This window comes from Mugil cephalus, chromosome 19 (assembly GCF_022458985.1).
Source record: "Mugil cephalus isolate CIBA_MC_2020 chromosome 19, CIBA_Mcephalus_1.1, whole genome shotgun sequence".
Classification (NCBI taxonomy): domain Eukaryota; kingdom Metazoa; phylum Chordata; class Actinopteri; order Mugiliformes; family Mugilidae; genus Mugil; species Mugil cephalus.
In genome coordinates, this window is record NC_061788.1 from 10,776,474 (window position 1) to 10,799,998 (window position 23,525).

At 42.8% G+C, this 23,525-nt stretch overlaps 3 protein-coding genes and 1 long non-coding RNA gene across 7 annotated transcripts in view; 2 read left to right on the forward strand and 2 right to left on the reverse strand.

Annotated features, from left to right (window-relative positions):
* abl1 (c-abl oncogene 1, non-receptor tyrosine kinase) overlaps nucleotides 1-3,865 on the forward strand; it is a 35,027-nt gene extending 31,162 nt beyond the window's left edge. For all 4 annotated transcript variants that reach the window (XM_047570325.1, XM_047570326.1, XM_047570327.1 and 1 more), the window contains one exon: nucleotides 573-3,865. In XM_047570325.1, the coding sequence (XP_047426281.1) occupies nucleotides 573-2,227 (1,655 nt within the window). In that variant the 3' untranslated portion in view covers nucleotides 2,228-3,865. The remainder of the gene's footprint in view (nucleotides 1-572) is intronic.
* A 59-nt stretch (nucleotides 3,866-3,924) lies between these two features.
* Nucleotides 3,925-15,097, reverse strand: rab14l (RAB14, member RAS oncogene family, like). The gene is made up of 8 exons (XM_047570329.1): nucleotides 14,950-15,097; nucleotides 10,293-10,351; nucleotides 9,374-9,427; nucleotides 8,593-8,770; nucleotides 7,942-8,008; nucleotides 6,732-6,819; nucleotides 6,468-6,498; nucleotides 3,925-6,386 (listed from the first exon to the last, which is right to left on the reverse strand). Exons 2-8 carry the CDS (start codon nucleotides 10,342-10,344, stop codon nucleotides 6,209-6,211), a joined length of 648 nt encoding a protein of 215 aa, XP_047426285.1. The 5' UTR covers nucleotides 10,345-10,351; nucleotides 14,950-15,097; the 3' UTR covers nucleotides 3,925-6,208.
* LOC124996915 lies at nucleotides 15,025-17,251 on the forward strand. Its single transcript, XR_007110903.1, has 2 exons — nucleotides 15,025-15,167; nucleotides 16,684-17,251. It is a non-coding gene; the product is annotated as an uncharacterized LOC124996915 (long non-coding RNA).
* LOC124996914 lies at nucleotides 16,218-23,502 on the reverse strand. Its single transcript, XM_047570330.1, has 3 exons — nucleotides 22,787-23,502; nucleotides 18,975-19,115; nucleotides 16,218-16,989 (listed from the first exon to the last, which is right to left on the reverse strand). Exons 1-3 carry the CDS (start codon nucleotides 22,854-22,856, stop codon nucleotides 16,802-16,804), a joined length of 399 nt encoding a protein of 132 aa, XP_047426286.1. The 5' UTR covers nucleotides 22,857-23,502; the 3' UTR covers nucleotides 16,218-16,801.
* Between the last annotated feature and the right edge of the window lie 23 nt (nucleotides 23,503-23,525).

Genomic DNA, 23,525 nt, shown 5'->3' on the forward strand with positions numbered 1-23,525 from the left:
TCAAACATGGCTAAAACGCTGTTGCGCTTCCATGACGTGGTTTTTCAAACGTTTCGATATAAATTGTATCGCAAAAGTGCAATGGAAACACTTTTTTCGGTATTCCTCATCACCACAGATGATGCAGGGGATCATGTGACCAGTTCATTTGAAGTCCATCTTCCTCAATTATGGGATATCCCTAACCCTAACACATGTCATTGAAAACACGTACAAAGCCCAATTGTACTATATCAAAAGACTATAGAAGGTAGAAATGTAATGGTACAAGTTCTCAATTTGTTCAGAGTGGTTGTGACCTCAATTATTTTTACCTCAGTCAATCTGAGGTTGAAGCACCCTGAAAGATCCAAGTGCAGTCAGGTGCACATAGCAGCTGGTGGAGTCTGCTCCCTAAGATTTATTTTTATCTCAGGAAACACTTGTCTACTTTCTTAATTTTTCACCATGTATTCTCAAATAGTTCTTTCCGCTATATCTTTTTCTTTTTCATTTCATAAAAAGAACTTATAATTAGATGTGTCTTCTATTTGTCTTTGTCGCTGATGGCTCGTTTTACACTTTCACCTTAGATCCACTGGAGCCTGAAGCGGCCGTTTGGTCGCCCATGCTCCCCAGGAAAGAGCGGCCCATCCTGGACAGCAACCTGAATGAGGATGACCGCTTGCTACCCAAAGACAAGGACAAGACACGTGGCAGTGGCTTTCTCAGCCTCATCAAGATAAAGAAAAAGAACGCACCAACACCACCCAAACGCAGTTCCTCTTTCAGGGAGATGGACGTCCACACTGACAGGAGGGTTGTCACCCCAGATCCTCGGGACAGTGAAAACTTCAACAACGGTGCTTCTTTGGCTCTTAATGACAACTCGCACGTCTTGGGTACTAACAATAATGGCGCTGGAGGTATCACAAACGGGGCTCCGAACTACCCAGGACCTTTATTCCCCCGAAAGAAGGGAGCTCCTGCAGTGCCTGGACCTGGAGGGAAGGCGGCCACAACGCCACCTAGTGAGGAGGAATCCATTTCTAACTCAAAGAGATTTCTCTGGTCCTCCAGCATGCCCAGCGGCTCAGACGTCAGCGAATGGAAATCGGTCACGCTGCCGCGGGATCTGGGCCAGCGCCACTTTGACTCAGGCACCTTTGGGGGTAAGCCGGCTTTGCCGCGAAAGAGGACCAATGAGCAGAAAGGGGAGAACGCCCCTCGAATGGGAACTCTGACTCCCCCACCACGTCTGAATGCGGCAGATGTTTCCTCTATCTGCTTGGGCAAGGACACCGATACCAGTCCTGGTTCCAGCCCTCAGGCGTTGACACCTAAGGTAGTGAAGAGGCCGGGCTTGCCGGGGCTGGAGAACGCCAAGACCAGCGCCATCCACGCCGAGCTCCTTAAGACCAATATGTTCCCTGCGTTGGGGGCCGTTGGAGAAGAGTGCAGGGCACGCAGACACAAGCATACTGTGGACTCCTCGTCTTTCAGGGAAAGAGGAAAGTTACAGAAACCCAAGCCAGCGCCTCCGCCGCCGCCCACCAATGCCAAACCAGGCAAGGTCTCCCGCAGCCCCACTCAAGAACTCCCCTCCCCCACCTCGTCTTCCACCTCAGACAGCAAAGCTAAGTGCCTTCCTTCCATCTCAGATTCCCACCACACAACCACCGCCGCTGACCAGGCCCGCTCAACCCTCAGTGAAGGCTCCAAGAAGCTGCCCTTGGGCTCCACCTCTAAACCTCAACCGTTAAAGACCTCCACCTCCTCCTCTTCTTCTTCAGTGACCACCTCCCCTTCCAGCCAGAGCCTGGGCGCCTCCCCAGGCGATCAGAGCTCGACCCCGTTCACCCCTCTGGCGAAAACCCGATGCTCGCTCCGCAAGACTGCACCGCGCACGCCCAACGAGCGCACGCCCAACTCCGCCGTGACGCGCGAGATGGTGCTGGAGGGCGCCGAGCTGCTGCGCGCCGCCATTTGCCGCAACTCGGAGCAAACGGGGAGCCACAGCGCCGTGCTGGAGGCCGGCAAGAACCTGTCCAAGTACTGCGTGAGCTACGTCGACTCCATCCAGCAGATGAGGAACAAGTTCGCGTTCCGCGAGGCCATCAACAAGCTCGAGAACAGCCTGCGCGAGCTGCAGATCTGCCCCACTGCCACGGGGGGCTCCAGCGCGCAGCAGGACTTCAGCAAGCTGCTGTCCTCCGTCAAAGAGATCAGTGACATTGTTCAGAGGTAGCGCCTTAAAATCCCGAAACTGCCAAGACATAAAACTGACATGAACTCTTTGTTACACTACCCTTTCTCCTGGGCATGTGCGTGAACTGTGGCCATGCTGGAGGGTAAAGCCTGGTGGAGAGCAGCAGCGGCAGTGTAGGTTCACACTACAGCACGCTCTGAAACACTAAGCCTGTGGTTACTATGGATGGAATCAAAGGAATCTTTATGTATGATGACGATGGAGTTTGCAACAATGAAAAGCCTTAACTATGAATGAACACTGTCATTTGGCCTTGACATGAGGTTCGGGGCCAATTCTTCATCAACATGACTTTTCACCAATCATTTTTGAAATGATCATGTCTTATGTATTGTGCTTCTTTTTTCCCCCCCTTTATCACTGACATGGGTATAAATGAATGGCCTGTGTTATTTGTTTCCACGTGAAAAAAAACTGAATACATCCACATCCTTTAATAACACATGAGCGACTGATCTCTGTAATTAATCAGTGTTTGTTAAAAAACAAAAAAACAGAAAAAAAAACAGCCTCTGTCCAATGCATCCCAACATTTTCCATTCCTTTGTGTCGTGTCGTTGGTTGTGTGCCGAGTGGTGACATCGTGTCAGTGTTTATTTCGTATGAATGCTTTTTTGCAGTATTTGCAACCATGTGCCATAAAGTAATAAGAAGAGGAAGCCAATGAGGCAGGATGAGCCTCCAGCCTTCACCTTTTTTTTGCTTCCCTGCACATTTTGGTAACAAATAGTGCCTTAAACACCATCAGCAGAGCTGCCGTAGATGTGTGGCTTTGGCTGAGTCGTGCCATGTGGTTAAGAATAGCTGTTTATCGGATTTAAATGTTTGACATACCAAAAACCTTTTGTCTCCAGTCCGTTCTGGAGAGGGACCAGGGTGCACGATCTGCAGCTCAGTGGATCTTTTGTTTTACGTTGTCCTTAGATTGGACTACTTTCTTATTTTTTTTTTTTTTTTTTTACAAGTTTAATTTTCTATATGCCAGTCACAAAAGCCATCAGTAGCAGCAAGATGTTTGATCTGTTAAGAGGGGCAACAGACTGAAACAGTGTTTCTCTGACGGGCCTCTTCGCCTGAGAGGACGGAGGCTTCGCGTCACGTGGTCTAAACGCTGTTTCAGAGGCCTTTCCTCCCCAGATAGAAACATTTATCCTGGGGGAAACACTGGACTGAAATGTTTATGGATGTTACTTGCCGTCTCACAGAACGTGTGAGGTGACCATTACAGACCGAAAAGCACCCACGAAATTCCACTGTAACATCGCACGTTCCCTTTTTTTTTTTCTTTTCTCCTCGCCTGCATCTCTTGGACGTTTTCAGAGTTGGTGCTGTAGTCGTCTCATGCCGTGTGCCCTGTCTGACTGCGATGCCTGAGGACAGAAGTCAACCGCTAGCTGCCTTGACTTCTACATGGTACTGTCAGTGTTGGCTTACTTAATAAAAAAAATAAATAATTCCTCGCCTGTACAAACCACTACTCTGCTTTTGTGTCTAAGCCTCCTCACCAATTTTGTAGATGAACTTTGCTTTCATTTGTTGTGTTTCTGTATCCCTCTCTAGCCTTGGTGCAATTTTTGTTGCAATAAAATACAAAGCAGATGTGCTACTTGAAATACACTGGCGTGTCTGGTGCTTTTTCAACGAGAAAAAAAAAAAAAATAATCAGGACACAAAGCAACAGGTTATGTATAATTTATTTTTTCTGTCTAGAGTATTTTTATCATTAAAATCAAAATGTCAACATTTTAAAATCATAAACACGCAAGAACGCATTTAAATGTTAGCACAGCTCCTTAAAAATTTATACATATGTACGTTTTTGTTGTTTTGTTTTGTTTTTTTTTGTACTTGTGGACAGACAAAAGCAGGAAGTGGTCACTCGGACTGCGAAGAGGTGGGACACAGGAAAAAAAGAAAGACCCCAGCCCACCCACTTCCCACAAATAACAAATCAATCCCCGCTCCCCGAAAAAGTTAAGACAGCGATGCGGACCCCTCCCACACGAGAGGAGCGACGAATGGGTGGAGAAAAGAAAATCGACATGAAAGTGCCCCGTTCTCAACTCCGCACAGAAATGAGAGGAATCAAGACATAAATACTAGTTTGCGCGTCATCTCAATCCACTTCCTCTCCCCTCAACCAATCGGCAGGTTCAGTAGTGTGTGAATGGGGTGGGGGGTGGTTAAGGGGGTGGGGTCTAGGTGTCTGTCCTTTACATACATTTATTAATAGAAACTATGTTACAGAATTTCCCAAGCATGAATTACAGGCAACCCACTAGCACACCAACTGTACAGATCTTGGCAGAGCCACCAAATAAATTTTCTAAATCCAAAAGTACAGTAGCGAGGTCATCACCAATAGTTAAGAAGCAATATATACAGCTGTCCAATCAGAGAATCACTATGATACAGAAACTTGAAAAACAACAACAAAAAAAACAAAACAATTTGATTTAGACAATTTGATTTGTGTCAAGAAGGGCGGGGTCGTGGGGGGGGCGGGGGCATGCTGCTTGGTGTTGCATTGTGGGAGGCAGCTCGAATGAACAAGAGATGAGCTCTTCAGTGCGGTGTCATTTAGATAAAAAGGAGTGTGAGTTTGTTTTTTTACACCCATGCTGCTGATACTTCTTCTCGGCCATCTGAGACGCGACGACCGCGGGAACCATTTACTTCTATTTTTAAATATTATTTTACTAGTAAAATGCGAGAATTATTCTAAAAGACTTGATTTATTGAATTAGGGTGAATCTCGACAGCAGAGTGAAGAGCGAGCGCGGCGAAACAGTTTAAAGAGTAACAACGTTCATTTGTAATAAGGCAACAAACAATGACAAAGAAAATGCTGGAAAAGACAGAATCTGTTTGATATGACGAAGAGGAGGAGGAGGAGGGTTCTGAGGAGAGATGGGTGAGGGAGAACTGGTGCAAAAAATGAAAATAAAAAAAATTTAAGGAGAAAAATGGAAAAGGATTTTCGTTTTGCTAAAGTGTCATTTTAACTTAGTCAAAAGAAGCGATCATTCAACCTCCTAACACACGAGCGCACACAAACTGGAAAACACCCAATATTCCTTCCTGCGATATCCCAGTGGAGAGACTTGGGAATTACCCCAAAGGAGTTACAGGGTAATTCCTTGTTTTCTAAATAATCTCTACTGAGATCATCAGTGCTGCCACATCTGGCCAGGGAATTTGCTTTGTGCCAAGCAGCAAAAAATAGAATTAAAAGCCAACAGGCAGCTCGCTCAGCTCCTGGACTCAGGCTTAGGCTTAGGAGCCTTGGCGGCTGCATGATACACAACTACTTCATTGCCTTCACTGTTCCCACACGAATAAAGCGCGATTTCGAGATATCGCAAAACCATGCAGGAGAGGCGGCGAGGGCTTCAGGAATATAATTTAGATCGTACAGAACTGATCAGTGCTGGATGAAACTTAATGCAGTGTTTACATTTCATATAGAAGCTATAAAACCAAACATAAAAAAACAGTCTCGGTTTATCATTATCGTATGAACATTACATCTACCTAAAGTGTCAGTGACCTGTGTAACGAGTGGTGGCTTCTTCTACGATACTATGACGAGGAGGGGGGGGGGCGAGGGGAGAGTTATGAGACGACAACACGGCTGACAGAGTTTTAGAGAGGAGGGGTGAGAGAGCGACAAAGGGAGACGGAGGGGCATAGAGGAGGAGAAAAAGGAGGAGGAGGAGGAGGAGGGAGATGTAGTCCACGCAGCTCAGCTCAGTCTGGCCCAAGTCGATATTTGCCCCCCCTGTTCCTTCCCTCCGCAGCCCTGCTCTCACGCTCCCGGTGCAGTGACGTATGAACGTACAGAGGTGGTGGAATGAATGGAGAGGGTCGGTTGAAGGAGGGAGGGCGGGCGGGACGGACAGACAGACAGAGAGAGAGACAGACAGAGAGAGGGAGGGCAAAGGGACGTTTGCTTGGTCATTAGCAGCCGCAGCCTTCCCTCTGAGGCTGTGGTTCGTTGGTTAGCCGGCAGCCCTGTGGAGCCGAGGGCTTATGCTGGACCCCTGACTCGGCCGCGTTCAGGTCCAGGCTGCCATCTTGAATATTCTGGTAGATCTTCTTAGCAGCTTCCAGGAAGGCATCCTCGACGTTTTCACCTCTGAACATAAACACAATGTCAGAGAAACGGGAGGAGGCAGGTGGCTCAAATGGTTCATGAAATGAAGTTGAGCACACTTACGTTTTTGCACTGGCTTCCAGAAACAACAGACCTGTGCAACATAAAGCAGAAGTAATGATTCAGTGAAACAATGCTCCAGGCTCACATACCTAATACACCACTTCCTCATTCGCCCACTCGTTCAATTAACACGTCTGCTCAGTTCTACTATCTCAGGGATATAAATAGAAAGCGGTGTTCATGATGTAAATAAAAACCATTTCCTGAGAATAAAGCCCCTTTTCCTGACTTCTCGTCATGCTGCACATTCATTGTCTGGCTCACCGTTCTCCTCAGCAAACTGCTTCGCCTCCTCGTAAGTGACGTCCCTCTGGGCCTCCAAGTCTGCTTTGTTTCCTATGAGAATGATCACCTGACAACGCAGACACAGGAAGAGGAAGAGTGAGATCATCCCTGGAGTTCTTCTCTGGAAGAAACTCGCTTTCTGAACCTCCGAGAGATAATTAAGCTGACGGCAAGGCAGGAAGACTACACTAACGAGTTGAGTTGTTCGTTAAGAGATTGATTTAGAGATGCACCGAGGACCGGGCTGGCACACCAGACAGAGCCCCCAGCAACTGTGATGTAATTAGTCCACTAATGTACTGCTGTGATGAACTTCTTCCTTGTAAGAAAGAGACAGAATTTCTGAGGATTCTGCTCCACAGGAACATGTTCACAAGATAAATGTAATTATCGGATGAAGCTCTTGCTGAGCCTTCCTAACCTACCTTCCTACCGCAATGGTGGCGTCAGTCGAAAGAGTATCAATATATTCATTATGTTTATAGTTCCAAAAACAGACACAAATATCCCCACACAACAACAGTGCCACCACTTGGTCGTTACACGACACTTCAGCAAAAATAGCACTTGTCAATAAAACGGTTAGAACTGGTGTCCAAACAACAAATCATCCTCATCAGAACATCAGAACCAGATTAAAATAACTTTATAAACCCTGGGAAACTCCTTTGAGGTCTCATTTATTCACAAAAGTAAACATGAATGTTGACAAAACTCATCCATGTGAAAATAGCTGGATCTAAATGTCATCTAAATGGCTTCTCGCGAGATATGAAAGCTGTGAAGTGGACGTGGCCTATAGCACAAACATACTTCTTTGATGGAACACAGGTCTGCAAGAGAAGGCAGGATGTTTTCCAGCTAATCATATTTACCAAGAAAAAATCTATTTAAGAAATGGACAGTGATCTGTGGCGTCAAGGAGGAGGGAGAGCAACGCAGGAGGGAAATGGGGAAGGAAGCAAAGATAACATAGACAAAGAGAAAAACTACAGAAAGAAAATATAACATCACTTGCCACTGCATTAGGAACACTAGAGAAAATACCATAACCTCGATGAGGCTAAGACTTAGAGCAGGGCTGTTATACTAGAAAGTATTCATTTTCACTAATGTACCTAATGAACTGGCAAAGATCTGAGTTGTGTGTGTATAGAGAGGGGTATTTGGGGTCTTGTTGTGTACTTACAGTATTGGGATTGGTGAGGTTTCTGGCATCAGTCAACCAGCTACTGAGGTGGTTGTACGTGCTTCTCCTGTGTGACATCAGACAGAGGTTACTATGACGACAAGCAAAGACACAACATATCTCCGACTCCGAGGAGCGGCCGGAGAAGAGGCGGCAGCTGCGACATACTGAGGACATCACTTCAGAGTAAAGACTTTTATATTTGCGGATACATTTGAAACTTGAAACCCTGGGAGTTTGACACACAAACACTGAGCGAGGTCACACCCTTTAATTACAGGATATGGATATGATCAGCTGATCATGCGCAGCAACCACATATACCGCAATAAACGCTCATCTGTGGCTCTAACGTTTGTGTGTTACAGTAGTTCTCTATTCCCTCGGGTCAATTATTGGAGTTGGGTGCAGCGTGGTCAGACATTCCACATGTTCAGCTGTGTTTATTTGGCGTACCACTGATACCATCTAACAGTTTGGGTAGGAAGGTCAGACACAGAGCTGCAAGGCAAGCCGTTCATATTTGGGGTTGGACTGTTTAGTTATCAGCTTTGCTTTCATCCAGCTTCCTCTTATATATATGCTTTCGTGAAACGAGCTCGGTGGCTATCGTGTACGGTGTCACTTCAACACGTGAGAAGCATCTCGTACCTGGTGATGTCGTAGACCATGAGTGCCCCTGCGGCTCCGCGGTAGTAGGAGCGGGTGACGGCCCTGAAGCGTTCTTGCCCTGCCGTGTCCCAAATCTGCAGCTTGATCTTCTGCCCGCTCACCTCAATTATCCTTGTACCAAACTCCACGCCAATTGTATGAGGGCAGTCTGCCATGACTGGAGAGAGGAAGCGGAGTGTGTTTGATTTTTGTGCCTGAAGTTCAAACATTCAAAACTGAGAAAATCTTTAGTTTAAGAAGAACTTGCCTCATTATGGCTTACAAAAATTTAACTTTATTCTTATGAACATGTGCGCAGTCTCTCACACATCACTACCTCATTCCTACTGTAGGCCAGCAGCAGTTGCATCAATAATTAATTAGTCTTTAGAGCAATGGAGTTTTCTAAATTGTATAAACATCCAGAAAGTATCGCGTTTCTATAAAAGCGACACTGAAAACCTTTTCTAAATCCCACCCAGTGCATGTGTGGATATAGACAGGATGCGATCGTGGACAACTGAATGAGGAACCCAGCATCTGGCTCGTTAATAGTAGCACTAAACAAAACTGAGCTGAATGGCGATGGGAGGCTGCAGCTGGCTCATGCACAGAAGAAGAGACTCTCACTGTTGAGCTCACACTTGACTTCTATGCCGCCGACTTCCTCCGGCGCATAAAGAAATCTAAAGTGATTTAGGCACTCCAGTTGAACCTGGCAACCTTACACGCACTGAGACACACGCAGATGAAAAGGGATCAGAATCGGGGCAGCACTTACATTTCTTTTCTGTGAACTGGTGAAGCAAACATGACTTCCCTACCCCCATGTCCCCTGTGGAGAGAGATACGGAGAGAATCTCAGGTCAACCAAGGAAAAAGCAGGAGAACAACAATTGTCTATTCAAGCCTGCAGTGTTGCCCCACGCATGATGTGGCAACCCCTCTGTGACAGTCAGCAACAATACTTAAACTTTCACATAATGAGGAGGAGACGTAGGAGACGAAGCAACAGGGACCTATTGTAACGTATGTAGAGCCATATATTTTGACAATGAATCTTTGTATTTTGTCACTAATGTGCTGGATTGTGTACTTGTGACAAAGCAAAGACACAAGCAAACAAATCATACATACTCCTCTGTGTTATTATTAGGTAATATTGTCAAAAAAATTAATTATTTGACAAAATACCCTGGTATTTTAAATAATAATAAGCAAAAAGTAAAACAGCAACCCTTATATTTGAGATTTATTTAGAAAACTTGTTAAGATCCGGGCTGAGCATAACTTTTCAGGCAGTGTGTTTTGCGTTTAAGACAAACAACCCGGAGCTGCGGGTCAGGGTGTATATGCATATGTCTGTCTGTAAATGTGTGCACAGCGGCAATGTGTACAATGCAATAGGAAATGAAGTAAAGAGAGGACCTAGTACCAAACTCAAATAAAGTTGAGTGGGGCCACATAATGCAACCTAAATATGACTTAACGGTAGATTTCTTTACGGCAGTCGAGTTTAACTGCTGTTAAATTGTCTTTGTTCTGCCATGTGAATGAAGTTTTGCCGAAACATCTTCTAAAATACTGAGCGTCATTAAAGAGTCGTGCAAAACGTAACATTCATATTGTCCTTTGGATCTTAAAACAGAAGTTAAACAGCTTCAACAACTTGACTCGCTGAAGAGTCGATGCTCACTTACCGATAATGATGTATTTGAAGATGTAGGAGTAGTTGTACGGTGCGGTGGCCATTGTGGCTCTGAAAAAACAGAAGAGGGAGAAATTCAGCCGTTTAAACTTTCAAGGACAAGTCACATTTTTCCTACAAGAAGACTTCCAGGCAATGACTGGAAAGAAAACAGTACACAATAATGCTTTTTCCATCTTACAATCATTGACTTGAATCCCCTGCATTACTCAACACCGACTAAATTCATTTCCATTACTGGGTTTTATCGTGAGGATGTCCACTGGTTTTCTCTCCATGTGTATAAAATACACATTAGGAATAGGAAAAAAAAAAAAGATATTTAAACTACACTGACTTTATGCACAAATCTATGGGAACAGAAACATAGAACAGAAAGTTTAAAACAGTAACGGCTGCTCAATCTTTCAGGATAACAGGACATGTACAGTAAAAATCTGTGATAAGAACAGAGAAGGAGCCTCTTACTATCTAGAGATAAACACACAAAATTTCAAAGTCGTTTTGATGAATACAGCTGTGTAAGGCTGGGAAAAATCCTCCGAGATGTTGTTTGGCAGCTTTCTGGTTTAGCTAGCTATGTGGAGCTAACGCCACCGTAGCATCTTCACTGGACAGCGAGGAAGTGACTAGATTAACGCAGGCCAGCTGCTAATGTTCAAGCTCTGTTACATGTCTTTAATGGGGAATATAGATTTTGTTTTAAACATTTACTGATGAAATTGTGACAGTCATGATACTGATATATGGACTTCAGCTGATAATCAGTTTGCCCAACAAAGACTGCACTGCAGACACTTTTCTGCCAATATAAACAATCACAGGAAAAAGAAAATAAAAACACAACCATGGCCATATACTTGAACACTGCTTGACATCAAGTCTATAAAATGTAAAAGTATCAACAGCACTGGTGTCAGCTTGTCCACCTGCATCATCAGTAAATGTAAACATGGACACGGACTAATTCCACTGGATCCTTTCTTCCAACCCAGCAATAATCATGCTCAGAAAATGCTCAGTTCCTCTTTAATGATTCATTTCCTATATTACTTATATTCACAACAATTACAACAAAGCTTCAAATCCCTTTCCTTACTTCAAATAATGCCACAGGGGCATTATGCTTTTAATGTGACAATAAAGAAAAGGCGGGTAATGTGACTAAAAAATAAGGTTGCATATATTATATGCAACTTTATCCGTTTCACTCTCACTCCACAGGATGACAACGAAGTCTTAACATTAGTTGAACCCAGCTTAAGTAGGCAGCTGAGACAAATCGTTTTTTAACAAGTATGGGAGAAGACTACTCTTCAGTGGTCGATAAGCCACACCTATACAGATGGATCCACATTATTCTGTCCTGCTATCTCTCCTCTGTTGAACTTCTCATAATGATAGCATTACTCAGTCTAATTTAATAGCAGAGCACCAGTTACTCTGGCTGATTTTAGTAGCTGTAGAAGTGCACAAAGGTACCTCCAGCGGCTAAGAGCTAAAGATAGAACTGACACCTAACTGACATCCAGGGATGTTTCATAGTTCACACCCAAGTGACAGCACACTCATCTGGGAAAATGCTTTAGATTTACCACACACACACAAGATCAATAGTCAGTCCTAAAGAGCATGTACACACATACATCGATTATACTCCTTTTGGGATATGATCTATTTGAGTTTCTTTAATATATATAAATGATATGGTTAAGTATGACATCTGTGAGTGTGCTTCAAAGGCATTTTTTCCCCCTCATGTTGAATTTGAAATAAAATTCACTTTGAAATGTCATCCGCTGACATCAGGACTGTTTTGTAGTTATGCTGACTTAAGACTGTCTCATAATTCTGTATTAAGGTGCTGCCATACAGGGTCGACTCTAGAGAAGTAAATAATTCAGGCTGAATGGGTAGCATAATCATTCTCTAGCCTGAGGGTTTCTATTTCCCTGGCAAAGATTGCCTTAAACCACAGCTTTTGGGTAATTTAAATCACAGCTGCTGTCAAAGCAGTTCCTTGGAAGTAAAAGTCACTGTGTCACATCAGAGCACAGTGATAGCGTTATGTTCCCACTTCTACATCTGCAGTTCAGTGACCATGTTTGGCCGACCAGATTATTGCTGACACAGCACATGATAAATGTGGATGCAGTGTGATAAGAGAAGCGAGAGAGAGACAGAAGCAGAAACAGAGCGAGTAGACATTAAGTATTATAAGAAAATTGAGTAAATGGGTGAAATGTAGAAGACTAAAGACGCTAATTTGTTAGACAGGAAATGCAGACGGACAGATACAGAAGCCTAAGCCTTCGCTTGAATAAGAAGTGTTGGTTCAGGTTACAGGTACCATCATGTTGGTACACACAACATCATGATAGAAGAATGCGCTTGCAGTCAGACAAAAATTGATTAAGTCATAAAACTAGACAGCCGAGTCCACTGATGTTTGTATAGTGCTATTTTTCTGAGGTAAAACAAGACAAGAGGAAAAAGCTTTTAGTGATATAATTTGAAGCTATGTAAATAACCTACAGGGCGTCCAGGGCAATCTGTGGCTGTATTTTCTGGCCGCCAAAGAAAAGAATTGGCTCTTCAGCTTCACCTGAGACACTTAAACTAATAACAACTATCTTACTGAAGCTAAAAAAGATCCTTCATGACTTTCTACTTACATCATGACATGGCATCTCTGTACCTATCTTTTTTTTTACACTTTTGGATTATATAGCTACCTCTGATATTATGATTGCCTTGCAACTACAAGCTTGTTTACACTAAGGGTTATTTAATGTATTAATGCACGAGTAAATTAAGTGCATGATATTGCAGTGAGTACGTCCCTCACAGAGATGATATTCAAGTTTAAAGTTAAACAGGGGCCATAAACCGGTCACACACATGATTATCCTCAAACACACGGCTTCAATGGCCTTTTTCTAGACTGGCTCTTATCACATGACCATCATGTGACCTCTCTTGCCCCAGTGTGGTGGAATGTTGATCTATTACAAAAGTCTTCCAACAAGAGCAAAATTAAGATGTGATTCAATACTTAACTAAGTTTATAGCTACCCGTGCACATGATGTGGAAATAAACCGAGCAGTATCAATGAAAGAGGCAAGTCAAGACCATGTGACAAGACTGCAGCCTCAGCACTTGTCTGTTACTCCTTTAACACTCTGAATCTTCCTCCAGAGAAACCATGCCACTTCCTTTCCCTCTCTCAACAATCATTCCTCATGAAAGGGATGCAAGGATGACATGTGGGCAACTCAAACGGAGGCTGACAGGAAATCATGACACATACATGGTCACACTGTTTTCACAATGGCCAGGCCCACTATTTGAATCATGTGACTTCTTCACAAAGAGAAACAATATTGTGAGAAATCATCTGTGATGTACAGGTAATGTAGAGCTGCACACATTATCACACGGTGTATGAAATAATCATAAATATCTTACGAATATAATAAACTAAATACATATCGGGCAGTAGTAGGCTCAGAGGAAGTGTGCTAATAAACAGAGGAGTGGCACAAAAAAAAAAAAGAAATGATGCAGCATTTCATAGATGATAAAGGGAAACGTCAGAAGAATATTTCAAACGATGAGATGACGATGGTGTACCTTGTTGCCGGATCCAGATTATAAATCATGCATTTGTGTTTGGAAAAAACAAAACCAGAGGATGCTAAAACACTGTTGGCTAAATACTTAGCATTGCACCTGATGTGCAACACTGCACTACGACTTATTACGATATTCTCAATACAAGCAAGGAGAATTAAGGGGTGGTCAAATCCAACAACAAGCCAGACTAGGGTGTCTGGTGTTAACTCCTAAATTGACACAGTAGCGTTATCCCCAAAGACAGCGACTAGCTCAACGTTAGCTTCCCAACCGGCATTATGACTGGCTAAAGTATGATCTATTCTTTAGATTTTATCTAGCGGCCAAAAAGCCACTGACGTTGCTGAGCTGACGAGGAAGTAAGAGAAGTGATAACTGACACGGTTAGCCATGTAGATGGTCGCTTCAGATAAAATTCAAGGGCCCTGTGTTGGCTGTGTTGACAGCTAACTTAACGTTAGCCAGCATTCTGCTTGCTGACATCAACTGTACCTTGACAACAAAAACATCACGCCACGCAAGGCAGCTGCTCCCACTGACACATGACCCATCGATTAAACGCCGTTGATTAGTATAACTAGGTTAGAAAACACTCTTGGCCTACGCCTAATTTCATGAAAAAAATAACACCTTACAGCAGCAACTAACGTTAACGACAGCCAGCGATAGCTTTAGCAGGCTAGTCTGTCAGCTGGTGATAGACGCGGAGCTGAATTATCTCGATAACCCAACATGGACATCTTATTTACCGCCAGCAATAGTATTCACTAACTGTTCAATGGGTAAACAAATCATATCCCGAGATTCTTGGCACGTAACGACACAGTCTACAGCCTAGCAGTAAGCATCTGTTGGCTAGCTTCGTTAGCTTTCCCCTCAGCTGACTCCTCAAACACAAGATACCTGAACATTTACAAGTCTTTCACGATATAAATATTAGCTTGCCTGTGGTTGTTAGGCATAATGTACATGCGTGGAGTGTGTTAAATTATTTGTCGTTCTCTGTCCTTACCAGAAATGCGGTCTTCAGAGCTTGGGCTGGTCAGAAGAGGTTTGCAGGTGATCCTGGCTCAAGTATGAGCTGTCTATCCAAGATGGCTGCCCACGGCACAGGGTTTCCTCCGCTCTATACAATGGGCTTCTGGGACAAAGAGCCTCGGTATATGCGGCGATTTGCAGCTTTTGCACCAATAACATTCACCGTGTCCTGGAGGACAACCACCTTTACAGGTATATTCATGCATACTGTATTTATATCAACACTTATTAATGCTCATGAAATCTATCATAAAAGCCATGTCACCTTATGAAATAAACACTTAGGTGAGATCAGGACACACAACAGTGAACGTTCAGGTATTTGATTGACAAGGATACACCTGCCTGACCTGATTCCAAAGTGAGAGGTATAGCTTTAGGGATCTCTTTTTAAAATTAATTTTTTATTTGCGGTTTCTGAAATGAGTTGCCTTGAGGCAGGGCGATTCTAGGGCCAGAGCTTTAGCTCACAAAGCTACATTTGGTTTGATATATATATGTGGTCTATGTCTTGAGGGGATGGATAATCATCAATTGTCAATAACAGCAGCAGCACAACTGCATACAAAAATACATACACCTAAACCCTAAACATACATACACGAAGTCAAACATACATTTACATTTACTATTTATATATACATTTATTTATTTATTTTTATTTTTTGTATGCTGTTGGCATTTCCAGCATGTTAAATGTTAAATGTTTCTAGTGAGACAGCCTGTAATTTGCATTGCATTTGTCTTTGTTGGATTCACACTTGACTGTTGGAAATCTAACTGCAAAAGAAAAAAAAAAAAATTCAGAGAGGGCAATCAGCATAAGGAAAGCTTGGCTGAAAGCTGTTTTTTTAAAACATATGGAGCTGGATGACATTCATCTGCCTATTTATGGGCTTGTGTATGACATGTTAGGATAACAAAAAGATATAGTGCAATTTCACGTTCTACTATAATATGGAAATGTCTGTAATAACTGAAATGTATAAATGTCATCTGATGGATATTAACTTACCTTATATGATCATCCTATATCAGCTTGTGATGACTTTGGCTTATTGAATTTAGTGTTAAAAAACACTACTACTAAATTTACTTCATGTCCGAATCAGCTGATCGACTGTTTGCAGATGTTTACACTGAGTCTTTTTCATTCTGGTTGCTCTGAATATGTGTGTCATGTGGTCATGGTGTGTCTTTTTAAAAAAAAAAAAAAAAAAGCAGAGTCCCGGTCATTTTTTCTTTTGAAAAATATGAAACATTTTAATACAGTAATTTCACAATACTACATGCATTCACTGAACAATATTTCTTACTATCAAACATAGAAGAAGAGCATGCAGTGTGCTTTCCCAAGCTTAGCCTGGAGAACAGTTTGCACAACAAACTAAAAAGGGTCTCTCATTTCCCAAAGTAAACACCCGTGACTTCAAAAGAGATCTTGAAAAAGGTAGTGAATCTCCTAACAGAGAAAATGCATGTCTATTTTATTAAACAGGTGGATCTAAGCTTTTATAAAACTGAAGTTAGAGTGTTTTTCATTGCTTATACAACTGATATTATGACTATAACAAAGATGGCAACAGATGTTCCATACATTTTAAGTGGGTGTGTACAATAAATTCACAGATGACTACAAGCTGCTTCCTTCCTCGTTATGTTCATCAAATGTGTTCGCAGGCTCATTTTGTAATTTCTCTGACTGCAGAAGCTATTACAAGGTGCTCACCCGTGACACCACACGGAGTAAAACTCTCATTCGGTCCTAAACATGAGCAGTTGCAAGAGAAGAGTTCACAGATGTTTCTCCCCAGACTGACTTCACATCATAACCCCATCCTCAGCAGCAGGAGGCTGAGCAGTGCGCATACGTAGTGGAGTGTGCTCGGATGCCAGAGGGGGGTGCTGTTACATAGGTCTGAGTCACAGCAGTGGATTCGCACCCCCGGCAGCTCTTGTTGCTGGCAGTGTCTGGATGTAGCGCAACCGCTGGTCAGGACGATACCCAGAGCCGCTGGACGGACAGAAAAGGGGGAGACAATCAGTCAGTCACATAAGAGTGATGAGCTGGTGTTTGGCTCAGCAAGAAAAAAAAAAAAAAGAAAAAAAAAGAGCACAAGTAAGCAGCAAACACTGCAAGTGTATAATGAGGAAGACATTTGGAGATCTTAAAGACACACTCCACTGGATATGACTACGCAGCAGGGAAACCAATCCTTTGATGAACTGCATATGTTGTGCTTTTAAATTCAGCAAATAAACGTATTAACAAATTGGCCAGTCTTATTCTGTGTAGCATACGCTCCCATTTTTATTTTTTATGTAACTGGGAAAGCACTAAAAATACATACAAACGGGGACATTTTAACCATTACAAATGTCAAACCCGCAGGGCTACACTGGCAGTAAAGATTATCTGACTTCTGGAGGACACGTCATTTCTGTTTTTCAGCTCGAATCAAACCTTTATTTGGTATGAGCGGTTTGGGTACAGGGCCACGGTTTGTCAAGCAGCCTGCGATGTTGAATCCTGAAACAAGTAGTTAATATATTAATGCATCATTCGAATTTGATAATTAAAACAAGCACCAGTGAGCTATAAATACATGCAGAGGGCAGCTCTGGCCTAGCATTATGAGAGGCGGGCCTGGGACTGGATGGTGGCCAGTTTGAATCCCAGTACTGACATTTAGAAATGTTCAAGGTTGGAGTAAATTCTCTTTTTTCCCAGGCATCCATAGCTGACATCCTCTTGAGCAAGACACCCAACTACCTGAGATGTAAGTGGCAGCCCACCACCCCAAGTGTGCTCGTTACCTCATCTGTGTGCACACAAATTTCCCATGTAGCATAGGATAATAAAAATTCTTCGTCTTTGCCTGTTTCTACACTTTTCCAATAAATAGTTATAATGAGACATTATTGATCATCACCTACTTGATTAGCACCTGAGGACATTTATTTATAACGTCCTAAAAGATAAATGACAACCTTGTACCTCCACATCCAAATCTGGTTGTTATTTTTCCAAAACTAGTCTTAATCTAACATAAAAAGACCAACGTATATAAATCATTTTGCTTTTAAATAGTCTGTAAAATCATTCCAAAATGTCCATTCTACTTTTTGTGTGTGTTAGGATTGTTTGATATTGTTAATTAAAACAAATGAATGAAGCACCTTTCTTTTATTTATACTGTCCACGCATAAACATTTTTTCCTGTCTTTACTTCAGTTACAGGTTAGAAATAACACACAAGAGGACATCATTTAGAAGTGATGGATTCTGGATTTGTCATGAGTCGAGGACAGATGTTTTGTACCTGAGGACAAATGAGGGCCAGAAATCTAAGAGGTTCTTTTTCGAACTTCACCGGCATCTGTTTGACTTGCTTTGGACGGGATCGCATGAAGATTAACAGGCTCACTGGCTCACAGATTGCTACCAAGACACTGCTATGACATTTTGACAAAGTGCTCGTCCCGCTGTGTGTGACAGGCTGTTGTCAGTTCTTCTCCGAGCTCGCTTTTTGTCTTAGCCAATGGAGAGAAAAAAAAAGTGCCTCGTCAGCCCCTTTTGCAGATGCGCGAGATGTCAAGCAAAGAAACAGCTGGCTCGTCCACGCTTCCGTGGACATCCGACCATCACCGTCCTGTCGTGGATGTCCACATCCTCCATTTGACTTAACATCAAACGGTGAATGACTTATAATTTACTCAGCAAAGCACACCAAAGCAGAGTTACATAACCATCCTCTGCATGGAATATTCACATCAGCGGACAAAGAACATTTACAGGAAAGTATGATTAAAAATGATTATGACAAGGTCCAGCGGCCCCTCCGCCAGAGGGAATTCATTATGGATTTAATAATCTGCCGCTACTCCACAAATATTCTCCAAATAAGTACCCAACACAAGCGCATTAGCAGACTGATTTAGAGGATAAAGAGCGAGAGAAAATAATCATCGAGTCTCATTCATGAAAGGTTTACTCACTGCTCTCTGTCTTGATGCAGAAACGGTGTTTAAAGCCCTTGTGTGAGTGGGTGCAGGTGATGACCTCTGGGTTGGAGCAACCCACGTCCACGTACCTCTGGCCCTGGATGATGTTACAGCCATAGCACTGCAGCCCCTGGACTGCAAGGTAAACGGAAAATGAATTAATTGTTATAGTGCCGTTTACAATAACGTGCCATAGATTCTTTGGTTAAAATCTAACACAGAGAATCACTGTTGTGCCAAGACATAAAATGATGGGAAGAGATCACAATATCAACTCTATTCCATGTCGACATTTACTTTTGGAGCTGCATTCCACTATTACCATGATTATTATTAAGATATCAAGATTCCATTTGTACATATTACGAGGAAACACTTGAACTGATTTGACACCTCTGACACACTGATTCTACTTCCAGTGAAATACGCCTATAATTCAGGGACAGGACATTTCAAAGCAAAGAAGTCATAATTCATCAACCCTTTATCATAGCCCAGTTTCAATTTTGAAAGAAACCTCTCCTCATCAATGCCCACTGAGCATTGACAATGGTTGTATTTTGTCAGAAGTCCTACACTACACTAAATACAATTAGCTTTTGTCACTAATTTTCAAAGTCATTCCCCGTATGTTCCCGCTGACACAACTGAACTTTTTTTTTTGAACTGCATTTTGAGTGTTTGTCAAATTAATTAGGATTTCAGTTTAACCTCCTGAGACCCGAGTTTTTATTTGTTATGTGCTGTTAATTGCTCCAAAGAGCTAAGAAGTATAAAAGCATCATCTCTGAGCAGGACGTGTAATCCCAACATCCTCAAACGGGTATTTGCTAATAAGCGACGCTGTAGCTTTTTACTACTGATGGAATTTCTTAATTTGCATGACATATTAAACTCTCTTATTAAACATAAATAGACAAGTTTCAACCATAAAAATAAAAATAAAATAAAGATTTCGCTGAAATTCCTGCTATGATGGTATCATGTTTTTACATGATTTACATGTGTTGACTCTCTGACCACTAGATGGCAGATAAATGCGTCCACTTGTGAGGACAACAAGTCTAAATGAAGCTCTTCTCTTCTCTTCTCTTCTCTTCTCTTCTCTTCTCTTCTCTTCTCTTCTCTTCTCTTCTCTTCTCTTCTCTTCTCTTCTCTTCTCTTCTCTTCTCTTCTCTTCTCTTCTCTTCTCTTCGTATTTTATTACGTACATGCCCTACGCCAAAGCAAACCATTTACATCCAACAATGGTGGCTGAAGCGTTGAGTCGTAAAAATGCTTGTACCTTTGAAGCTCCTCAATCAACATTTCTTTGATGCGTTCCATCTTCACTGATCGAACTGAAACTTTCGCTGAAATTTTACCGAAACTAGTCATACAGATGTTTGTAGCACCAAACCTCCTCTGTAAACCTTGTGATCCTTGACGAGTCCCATCTTTATTGATCCAAAGCAATGTGAGATGAGGAAGCAACCGGAAATACTAAAGCAGAAGGCTGGTGGAGGTGAGGAGGTGTACCTCAAGGTACAGTATTAGGGTCTCCATAGGGTCTGTGTAGAATATGGGCTGTTGCCATAGCTACGATGTCAAATTGATGCAGAAGCATAAAACATCTACAAGGGTGACTCAGCCTCAATAGCTTACATCCCATCCCAAGCTGTTTGCTAGTCAGCAGCAACTTGTGATCTCAAAGCCACGTCTGTACCACTCGGCAGAGAAAGATACAGCAAAGACAAGGACTTGACAGAAACTAAAACAACATGCAGGATCAGTTAACAGGATCACTTGCCAAAACAGATTTTGACCCTGCACTCCCTTCAAAATGAAGCATATCCAAAAAGAAATAAAATGCACATTTCCTCTAAACTTTCCATCTTTCCAGAGACAACTGGCTCGCTCCTTAAAGTCCCTTAAGAAAGGACTAAGAAAGGCTAAGCCTGACCAGAACAAATCCAGCAGAGCTTAAAGGGATTGTCCATGAATGCAGACACCTCACACACCTGGGCCTGCGCTCCAAACGCTCACACACACAAGATGGCTTCAGCTTTGGCTGAAACCAATCCTCCCTCTTTATCTGTGCAGCCCTGCGGACGCCAGCCTCTCACCGGTTCTGCTCCGTTAAATAGCCCACCAAAAGCTCTGATGGAGCTTTCAGGAGCAAACTAATCCCAGGCAAATGCTCTTACAAAAATCACTTTAGAAATCGTCTGGAATCAATGTAAAGCCTCGGCGGGGCACAGAACACATGCCAGTCTGGAGGGAATGTGCCACATTTTCCTGCTTGTGATACACCATGTAGTGAAAACACTCACATACTCACATGTTTCATTAAAGCAAGTTGAATGTCATGGAAATTACAAGCAGCGAAATGGTCATTTACATTTGACAAATAACATTTCACCGGGCTGAGTTGCTACACGCAGCACGAAACATTGAAAAGCTTCCCGGTATGAGCATTTGTCAGCATAATGAGGTCATATTATGGTACAGTGCATTTTTATTATGTGTGTACACCAGATTCGCTCAGAGTATGCACCGCAAACGTTGCTTAACTCTGAATCTGTTGTGACCTAAATCCAGTTTCATAAATTAGTTTTGTGCACATGCAGACACCACAGATCCAGTTATAGGAGCATGATGCTGTTATGCTTCCAACATTTCTTGGTGAGGATGAATTTTGTGAGAGGACAAAGGAAAAGTAAGATTTTAAGAAACATTGTAAAAAAACAAAACAAAAAAAACCCTGGAGATTACTGCCTTCCTGTTTTTCATTAAATGGGGTTATTGTTTTTATTTTTCCATTAGCACAGAAATAAAATCCTGCTTTAAATTAGCACCATAAATGTATTAGAAACAAACCGAGCGAAAGATAAGAGTAATCAAGGTGTCCCAAAAGCTTAGTTGAGCTTAGTTGACCCAGCCAGCAATGCTGTAGTAGATCACAGGTAATGGATCACATTCCTGTATCCATTCACTCATTATTTTCCCATGTTGCATTATTTATGCAACGATGTTTAAGCGGAAATAACATTCATTTTGACGCCTAACGACTGGAATTATGAATGCGTGCATTCGCAGCCATTCGAGGCTGTAGCCATATCAATAAACGACATATCATTAATCAGCCCAGGGGCTTTCTTCACCCTAGCGTTCGGAGTTGGGATCAGAGGTTATCTGACTCAGACCAAAAACACAGAGATTTGAATAAAGCAAAGCGACGTCTCAGCACGCGAAATCACCCCGTTTTCTTTTTGCCTTGCGCCCACTGACACGGAGGTTAGAGCCAAGGCGAGTCGTGTCAATTGTTATTGCTCTGTAGGGAAATTTAGTTTGCCTCTTATGGATATCACCTATTGTTGTGAGACATGGATTTTAACTCCCAGGTCAATTACAGGCAGAACAAAGGAACATGGTCGTTCATTATATTAATGCTGTTCTGCTTTCGGGCAGGAATCTTCACCAGGTCGTTTTCCCCACAGTTGTACTTCTGTGTTTCTTTAACATTTTGCAGGTTTTCACAAGACCACTGAAATAAAGTTACACGGCACCATGCATTCACTTATTGCTGTGTTCAAAATGTGTCACTGTTATGACTGTTGGTCATGTTATTGATTGGCCTGCATGCAAAGGGCTGTTGTAAGTGAAGATTATTGTCTCAGGGATATCATTAGTGCTTAGCGCAAACACAGACACACACACACACGGACAAACACACACGCACGCACAGTTTGCGGGCACTCACGCGCAGCTCATATGCCTCCACGCACAACAGAACGCATCGCATATTTAAAAACCGAAACACTCACCTTGTGCCGAGCGGAGTGCCAAAACCAAGATAAATCCAAACCCATACACCAGCCAGGTATGTAAAGTCATGGATGCAGCACAGTAGTGGTGGTCTATAGTCTGTGCCGGAGGAGGTTTCCTCTGCTCTCATCTAATAATCCAACCAAACAAAAAAGCAAAAAAAAAAAGACAGAAAGAGAAATCTGGCAGAGAGATCCCACTTTCCAAGCTCGACTGTCTCTCCGCACCCCTGCCTCAGTGAAGCTCGCTCAGTTGTGTGAGTGAACAGCGAGTGAGCGTCCAGCCAGAGAGGGAGCCAACCATCCAGGCAGGCAGGCAGGCAGGCAGGCAGGCAGGCAGTCAGCTCAGCAGCCAGTCAGGCAAAGAGACTAGGGGGAGGAAGATGATTGAGTGGAGGAACTATGATAAATAAATGAATGTCTTCCTCAGCGGTCCCCTCACGTCCTGAGAAGGAGAAGCTGCTGGAAGTAAAAAAAAAGAAAAAAAAATCCTCTCTACTCTCATATCACCTCCTGGGGAAAAAAAAGACTTTTCCCTTATCAGAGAAACATTCAATGTGCTCCTTTTCCAGGCAAACACATCAGTCAGGATTAATTCCTGATTGATAATCCATCTCTTCTAATAATAGCCCTATCACAACGTGTTAAAAGCCCAAATGCTAAATGGGATGGCATAGAAGAGGTCCCGGTTGTTTGTGCATGTAAGTCTGTGTGTGTGTCTCAGAGAGCGAGCGGTGCC

Bases quoted from the DNA above. Each gene is read 5' to 3' on its own strand.
- rab14l (XM_047570329.1), bottom strand. From the start codon at position 10,344: ATGGCCACCGCACCGTACAACTACTCCTACATCTTCAAATACATCATT. The intron at 9,428-10,292 runs GTAAGTGAGCAT...CTCTCTCCACAG, and splicing joins CTTCAAATACATCATTATCG to GGGACATGGGGGTAGGGAAG. The intron at 8,771-9,373 runs GTAAGTGCTGCC...TCCTCTCTCCAG, and splicing joins CCAGTTCACAGAAAAGAAAT to TCATGGCAGACTGCCCTCAT.
- LOC124996914 (XM_047570330.1), bottom strand. From the start codon at position 22,856: ATGACTTTACATACCTGGCTGGTGTATGGGTTTGGATTTATCTTGGTT. The intron at 19,116-22,786 runs GTGAGTGTTTCG...TTTACCTTGCAG, and splicing joins GGCACTCCGCTCGGCACAAG to TCCAGGGGCTGCAGTGCTAT. The intron at 16,990-18,974 runs GTGAGTAAACCT...CTGTCCGTCCAG, and splicing joins CTGCATCAAGACAGAGAGCA to CGGCTCTGGGTATCGTCCTG.